This window comes from Cyrtonyx montezumae, unplaced genomic scaffold (assembly GCF_038088225.1).
Source record: "Cyrtonyx montezumae isolate F1298 unplaced genomic scaffold, pur_monq_1.0 scaffold_26, whole genome shotgun sequence".
Taxonomy (NCBI): Eukaryota; Metazoa; Chordata; class Aves; order Galliformes; family Odontophoridae; genus Cyrtonyx; species Cyrtonyx montezumae.
The window spans coordinates 4554493-4562587 of NW_027072003.1; the positions used below are offsets into that span (position 1 = coordinate 4554493).

The 8095-nt window shown below is 53.1% G+C and overlaps 1 protein-coding gene across 1 annotated transcript; it reads left to right on the top strand.

Moving 5' to 3' along the window:
- The first annotated feature begins 366 nt into the window (after positions 1-366).
- On the top strand, positions 367-6254 carry PNPLA1 (patatin like phospholipase domain containing 1). Its single transcript, XM_065740166.1, has 9 exons — positions 367-568; positions 2069-2301; positions 3339-3404; positions 4135-4347; positions 4859-4961; positions 5009-5149; positions 5299-5398; positions 5785-5895; positions 6251-6254. Exons 1-9 carry the CDS (start codon positions 367-369, stop codon positions 6252-6254), a joined length of 1173 nt encoding a protein of 390 aa, XP_065596238.1.
- The last annotated feature ends 1841 nt before the right edge of the window (positions 6255-8095 follow it).

An 8095-nucleotide genomic window follows, 5' to 3' on the forward strand; every position in this document is an offset into this window, starting at 1 on the left:
TGATGAAGGAAGCGTGAAGCAAAGGGGAAGGCTTGAGTGGCTGCAGTGAAGATGGGGGCACAGAGGTGTGGGGACCGTCTGCAGTGGGTGCTGTGTGTCTGCAGGATCGCTCCTCGTGAAAGGGAATCCTCTGTCCAGCCCTGAACAGCCGAGCTCCGAGGATTACACGGACTGTTTAGATCAGGGGAGAACTGTTTTTAGCACAGGCAGCAATTAAAATAGCTGGCGAATGCCGACACCTCGGGCTCTGCCATAAAATAGGAGCAGAAATATTCCAGATTCTTCCACGAGCAGGGATGCACCCGGAGATGAGAGCCTGAGGTGTGCCCAGTGAGGAAGGCACCGAGGTGCTGACTTGCCCTGGAGATGGCTGCGGAGGAGCTGCGTGCTCCGGGCACCCCCTTCTCACTCTCCTTTTCGGGCAGCGGGTTCCTGGCACTGTACCAGGTCGGGGTGGTGCAGTCCCTCTTGGAGTTGGCCCCCGAGCTGCTCAAATCCGCCTGCAAGGTGTACGGTTCGTCCGCGGGATCGCTCATCGCCGCCGCCGTGGTGTGCGGCATCAGCCTGGGTAAGGTGATGGCAGTGGGGGGGACTGTGGGGCAGCGATGGCTTTGTGCTGGTGGGGTGCTGGGACGTGTTAATGGGAGCGGTTTGTATCCGTGATCAGATGCAGAAGTGCGGGTGATACCACTTCTGGCAGCCGCCGTGGTGCAATTTTGGGTGGTGTCCCCTGAAAAAGGCACTTATTGCACTTATCTCAGATGGTCGGGTGATACCACGCAGGCAGATCTGGACATACCTGTCTGTCCTATTGGCTCATCCTGCACAAGGAGAACCTCTTCCCCTCTGCTCCCAGCTCTGGGGAGTGCTGAGATGTGACACGGAGGGCACTGAGCTGGGCAGGGAGCACAGCCCCATGGTCCCTATGGATCAGCACCCGCAGCTCTGAGGGGCTGTGAGCAGCAGCCACGCGGGTGCTGCAGAAATATATGCCCTTAGCAACAATCTGCCTGTAGAATGAATGCAGAGCAACGAATCTGAACAATTGCATCCTACTGTGTGCAAATAATTACGTGCAAGGCTTGGTTCTAAGGCTGATCCAAGTGATGCGGATGGAGGAGCGCTCTGGGGTCAATACACTGAAGGAGAAAGCGAGGAGGAAACGCCGAGCACTTGGAACATCCCCTGGATGCTGGAGCCATTCAGCTCTAGAAAAACAACTCAGGGCATTAGCAAATATATTCAGACAAAGCAACAGGTGATGCGTTTCTGCTCTGATGAGCTCCCCAAACAATCAGTGCTCAGTGCTTTCCCCTCTGATTTCCTGGGGCTGTGGGAGGGGATGGAGCTGGGACGTGGGGACGCTGCGGTGACCTCGTGTGCAGGCTTTGCTCCATGCCAGGATGCACAGCAGCCTAGCAGTGCCTGGGCTGTCTCCAGCTCTTTTGGCTGAGGCCCCTGAATGAACCCACGAGTGTTAATCATCGCTCCACGTGGCCCGAACATCCGCTCAAACAGTGATAACCCCTCTTAATACCCGCGCTGCTCTGGTTGCCCTCAGGACACAGCCTGTCTGCCCCTACAAAAGCTGCTGCACAAAGTCCCAGGGAGCCCATGCACCAGGAGGGCTCCTTGCAGCGTGGGGGAGATGGAAAAGCTTCCCAAGGCCACGCTTTAACTGCCCGAGGATGGCTATTCCCCCACGCATCCTCTCTGCTGTACTGAACCTCTGTTCTCCTCTATTTCAAACCCGCTGATCCGTGGTGGGGCCGGGCAGTTCTGCTCCTTTAATCCAGCTCCTGGGATGTGCAGACACCTGTAATGCCCATTAATGCTGCCGGGAGGTCAGCAGGTGCTCAGACAAGAGGGGACCTCAGCCCAGGGAAGCCCCCGGTCCTTTGAGGACGTTATAGGGATTATATTCCCCATCCTGCCTCATCTTCCCCATTAGAATGACACCCCAAGGTCGTGCACAGATCCACAAGAACTGTGAGCAGTGTTAACAGGATCGAAAATATAACTTCTGGGGCAGCAGTGATGTTGACTGTGTTTTCTTCGCCCCTATCAGATGACCTGAAAGAAGTTTTCTATGCGAACGCAAGGGAAGCCCGGAAAACCCTGCTGGGCCCCCTGTCCCCCAAGTGCAGCTTGCTGGCCAACATCAGGGCCGTGCTGCAGCGCAGGCTCCCGGAGGACTCCTACCAGGTGGCATCGGGGCGGCTGCACATCTCCCTGACGCGGGTGGTGGACGGTCAGAACGTCATGGTGTCTGAGTTCAGGTCGAAGGAGGAGCTCATACAGGTAAAGGGACCCTTGGTGTCCATAGGGAGACTTGTAGCCACCCACTGGGGTGGAGGCACCGAAGCACTGATGGTGCTCTAAAGAGGGGTGTAAGAGTGAAGGGGACGGACTCTTTAGCAGGGTCTGTGGTATAGGACAAAGGGAAACAGCTTCAAATGAAAAGAGGGGAGATTTAGGTTGGAAATAAGGACTGAGTTTTGTGCAATAGGGCCAGCGAGGCACTGCATAGGTTGCCCAGAGAGGTGGTGGTGCCCTGCAGACCCCCAGAGTCAGGGAGAGGGGCTCCAAGCACCTGGTGGAGCTGTGGGTGTCCCTGTGCACTGCAGGGAGTGGGACAGGATGGCCTTTAAGGTCCCTTCCAACTCAAACCAGTCTGTGATTCTATGACATTAACAGCGCTGTTTTCTTCCCAAGATGGGAGGGGGTCAGGAAGTTTTTTCTCATTTCCTTCACCACTTCCCGTGGAGAAAAGACCTGGGCAAGGTGTCTTTGTTACCAAAACCCAAATAGCTGATCCACCCTCAAACTGGGGGCAGGAATCCCACAGCAAAACCTCAGCAGAGCTGACCACGTGCTTGTGGGCTTACCTGGCCCAGAGGCTGAACCCACAGCCCCGGATGCTCATTCTCTGCTGATGAGATGGGTGAGAAATGGTTGGCTTTGCCTTTGCAAAACTCCATCAGAACGAAAATGCATTGTGAGGATGTCTTGTTTTTATTTAAAAATGACCTCCAAGTTTCACCTTTTAGCAGCAGCTGTGTTTGGACAGTGACATATGGACGTCCAGCTCTGATAGTGCTGGCAGCCGTACACAGAACCGAAGTGCTATGCCCCTACCCAAAGAAGCTTTGTTGAAATTGGATGTTTTGTCCTTCTCAAAACCTTTCTTCTTGACACAGCCACGCGCACCAGGAGGGATGGAGTCTGGCTCAGATATCTGTCATGCCTGAAGGTGCAGGCACCCCATGGAGCAGCCTGTGCTCAGCAAAGCCTTGACAGGAACACTGACTTCTGCAATCTTTCTCCCCCCCCTCCAGGCTCTCCTCTGCAGCTGCTTCCTTCCTATCTACTGTGGGTTCATCCCTCCATCCTACCGAGGCGTGGTGAGTGAGATTCCCAATAAAATATACCTTTGGAGCAGCAGGTTCCTGGGCTTAATCCTTCTGTTCCTCCGAGCAGGGAGGGATATAGATGTCCAGACATCTTCTTTAGTTAATGGAGGATGATAAAGCCTTTTAGCACCTCTTCATCCCATTATAGCTGGGGTGAACACCCACCTGGAGAGCCCTCTGCTGCTTTGACTATGGCAGAGCCTTCGCATGGCATCTCCAAGCCATCACCTGGGCAGGATCTGTCTGCAGCACAGGTGATGTTTTCACTCATTCAGGTGCAGGCTTGCATGGCTGAAATATCAAAAAGTTCATGGGAGGGTCCTCCCCCAGCCACGTGTGCATTGCCACTCCGCAAAGCAGTGCACTGAAGGCAAAATGCAGTCTGTCTCCTTGCTATATCTGAGCAGCATCTGAGGGGAGCAGCACCTTGCACTATTCCACGTGGTCTGAGCTGTGCATCGTGATCCATCGGTGCTGGTTTGCAGGCAGTACAACACCAGGGCTTGTCCTGTCCTCGGGTGCCAGGTCTGCACTCGGGCTGCAGAGCACAGCCTGCAGCTCACAAATCATTACATTTTGGGTTTAATAACCCCTGTGTGTTACAGCACCGGGCTGAGACTTGGAGAAAGGTGAGGGGCTGTCACACCCTTGCAGCTGCTTGCTCGCCTCCTGCTGATGCTGCCCTTGCACAAACCCAATCTTGTCTGTGCTTCTCCCTCAGCGTTACGTTGATGGGGGATTCACGGGCCTGCAGCCCGTCTCCAGCCTGGAGGAAGCTGTGATCACCGTGTCCCCATTCACGGGAGAGCTCGATATCTGCCCACGGGACTGCCCTGCCATCTTCTACTGCTTCCAGATCTTTAATGGCAGCATTCAGATCTCTGTGGAAAACCTGTGCAGGATTAGCTATGCTCTGTTTCCACCCAGTGCCATGGTAAGACAGGCAGGTCCTCTTCCTTTTGCTTTGGTAATGCATTGGCACATGCTGCCCAGGGAGGTGGGGAGTCACTGTCCATGAGGGGGTTCAGAACTGATGTGGCACTGAGGGATGTACTCAGTGGGTACGGTTGGACTTGGGAATCTTAGAGGCCTTTTCCAGCCTTAATGATTCTATTCTGTGCTATTCCAAATTAGTGCTGGATCTGCCCTCCCCAGCATTAGGGTTCACACTGAGCTCCACCGTTCATCCACCAGGTTTCAAGGGGAGGGCTCAGGCCCTGGGGATGCCCCTACTCAGATTTTTTAGTGGGTGGCCAACCTGGGGCAGGGTTCACCCTGCTCTGAATACCCACAAGGGATCAGTGCTTCAGCAGCTGGAAACCATCAAGTGTTGACTGTGCTCCCAGACCGTCCATCCCAACACACGCAGCCAAACAGCCTCGAGTACATCTGGCTCTCCCCGGGATGGAGAGCTCGGCAGTGACCTCTAGTGTGTCTTTTTGCAGGTCCTGAACGACATTTTTTTCCAAGGGTACCAGGACACGGCCCTCTTCCTGTGCAGGAACAGTAAGTGTTACCCCCAGACCCAAAGGACAGCTTCGAAGCACAGCCCAGTGCACGGCCAACCAGCACTCCTTCCTTCCTGTCTCTCACAGATGCCTTTGGCGTTAATTACTTCGATGGCAATTTCCGTTTTGCCAGCATGTGTGGGAAGAATGACTTCCCACAGCCCAACGGGATGCTGAACGGCCTGGGAAAGTGTGTACCACAGTACCTGGCACCACGCTTCCTCCCAGGTAGAGGCTTCGGGGCACTCACTGTGGGTTTTAGGGTGGCTGAGGACTCACTGCAGCTGGAGTGGCTGGGCAGGAGGAATTGTTGCACGTATTGGGTTATTTCTGAGGGTGGATCTTTATTTATTCTTGTGTTGTCCTCCCCGGAGCAGACCTGGCTCGCTGGAAGAAGCAGCAGATGTTCAGACTGCAGGATCCGCTGTCCAAGGTCCTCCTGCAGCCGTACAAGCTGCCAGCGTTTGTCTGGAAGGGGTAAGGACATCCCGATAAAGGCACCAAAGCTGAGACTGATGCACAGCCCACTTGTTGTGTATTCTGTGGTGGTGAGAGGCTGAAGGGACACGGCGTGAGGCCGCCACCGGGCAGACTGGCATCCCACAGGCAGAAGCTGCACAGGCAGCACCCAGAGCAGGCTCTGGGGCAGAGCAGGTTGCCGTGAGTCCCTCCTGTACTGTGAACCAGGAAAAGGTGATGCACACTCACTGCCTTTGCAAAGATAAGCTCAACAGCAGCCCTTTCCATTGCAGACCTGAAGACAAGCTCTTAGACAGCAAGTGAAACTTAGCACAGGATCTGGAAAGGAGCATTACAGCGTTTGCTGTTACCAGACCTTAAACCTGTTTGCTTTGCACCTGCAGACTGGAGCAGCTGTGGGGGCTGCTGGAAGATATCAGCTCCATGGTGAAACGGTTCCAGAAGCTGCTCCGAACAGCCGTGCCTGGTTTGCCTAAGAGAGCTGGGGCCAAGAGGTGAGCTATGGAGCAGAGGGAGGGCAGGGAAACCTCAGGAGAGCTCACCCATGAGTCACTGATGCTGTGCTTGGCTAAAATTAAAATAGGACTCTGTCCTAGCGGGACACACGAGGTGATGTTTTGTCCACCAGGTGATGTTTTGGCACTAAACTCTCAGCATTCAAGGCAGCTAACCTGCCAGACAGAGTTCTCAGCCACGCCTACCCAAAGCCTGCACATTACCCCACACAGCCAGCAACGGGACTTGCAGAGCATGATTTCATTCTGCAGGCAGCTATCCCTATGCAATACCACAGACATCCTTGGGGTTTCTGGCTCCCCAGCTCAGTGACCCACTCTCTTGTTCTCTTAGGTAACCATCCCAGATGGGCCCTGGGCTTCTCCAACACCACGCAGTTTTGCCATCCCAGGAAGTGGCAGACGACAACAGAGATCATTTCACACAGTTGCATTGATGATGTCCTCGTGGAGTTATTCAGGGGTGGCTTTTTCACTTGGAGAAATGGGCTGACGTTGTTTTTAGTGCTACTGCAGCAGTTTTCCCACCCAGGCCTGACCTGCTTTAACATGACGGCCGAGGAAAAGCACTGCCTCTGCAGCCAAACTGCAGCCTGTGCAGGAGGGATTGGGCACCTTGCATGCACATACAGCCCAACCACTGTTTTCCCTAGCCACTCCACTTGCTGATTACAAGAATCTTCCCTCCTCCTGCTCAGAGCCTGCAGAAACATGCTAAGATGTAATTATTTCATCACTCAGCATACACATCAGCTGCCTTATGCTTTATTAAGCCCTCATCTTTCCAAGCAAGCACACCTGATGCTGTCTCCTCTGCACGAGCTTAGGGCTAATGGCACAAAGGAGAAAACGGGCAAAGTCTGGTGTTTCTTTGAATCATCTCATGCAGGAGCTTGTTTCACCCTGGGAAGGCAAGCAGGAAAACTCAGCTGCACCCAGCTCAAACCAGCTGCAGTAGATCCTGCCTGTCTCCTGAAATAGCTCAATTAAAGGTGGGTGATGGGATTCATATGTGGCCTCTGGGAATATAAGGAGGGTCGTGGCCCTGCCTGCACTGGTGGTGTTCTGTCAGTGTGCTCTTCAGTGCATCTCAGTGGCTGTCTGCAGGCTGTGGTGTAAGTTGCATCTTTTTTTCTTTAAAATGTGAACTGGGGCCAAAGGCAGCAGCTGTGTCAGAAATGTTCTGTAGCTGGCAAGGCCCAAAAGGCAGTAAAACCACACTGGTCAATCTGACAGCCTCTGCTGATCCTTCTGTAACAAACTGGATTCAAGCACCTGGTCAGGGCTCCTTCCCTCTCTGCTGTTATCTACAACATAAGGTAAACAGGCTTTGAAATCCTTAAAATAACATTCCCATGCTGATGTCTTGCTGCTTGGCCCAGACTGCACTGAACCCTGCAGAGCCATGGAGCTCCAGGAGGCTGGCAGGGAGGGCTGGACACAGCCCAAGCAGTAGGAACTTGCTCTGAAGCTAGATCCCACCAGTGGATCAGGCCCCAGACTCTCCTCTCCCATGCAACCAAGCCAAAACAAAACAAACATGTTCTATCCTGCGTGTCTCTGGCTTTTTCATGCAAGTGTTTTGTCTTGAACTGACTCTGCTTCTAGGCTAGATACTAAGGACTTGCAAAATGTCTTGCTGGGCAGATGGATAAAGAGGTAAATGCTTGTGATTAGTTCACCAATGTCACCTGAGCCTTGCTTCTGTGCAAGCCCTACCAGTGCAACAGTCCTTTTGGAGAGTCCTTCTGGCTTAATAAGAAAATGTCTAAGAGCTGTGTGTGGGTTTATACTCCTGCCTGCTTAGTAATATCAGTGATGGTTTATTGTTATGCAGACAAAAAATGAAATAGCCTTTTCTTGACCTAGATCAGGGCTTTTCCTTCCCAGGCATGAAGAAAACTGAGGTGCTTTTCCTCTAGAGACTGAGAACTCTGCTTATCCTCTTGGTTGCTCTCTTGGCCTAACAAATAAATCTCGATTCCTTCCACAGATAATCTTAGAATCATGGAATCTTTTGAGTGGAAGGGACCCTTAAAGGTCATCTAGTCCACCTTAGGTTAGTGAGGAATATTACAGCCCAGCTTCTGCCTTAGAAAAAGCTCGTTTTCATTCCTTCCCACCAAACAAGAGACCAAGTGACTCCTGATTGACCAGATCCTGCCAAACCTCCAGAGAA

Bases quoted from the DNA above. Each gene is read 5' to 3' on its own strand.
- PNPLA1 (XM_065740166.1), top strand. From the start codon at position 367: ATGGCTGCGGAGGAGCTGCGTGCTCCGGGCACCCCCTTCTCACTCTCC. The intron at 3,405-4,134 runs GTGAGTGAGATT...CTTCTCCCTCAG, and splicing joins CTCCATCCTACCGAGGCGTG to CGTTACGTTGATGGGGGATT. The intron at 5,150-5,298 runs GTAGAGGCTTCG...TCCCCGGAGCAG, and splicing joins GGCACCACGCTTCCTCCCAG to ACCTGGCTCGCTGGAAGAAG.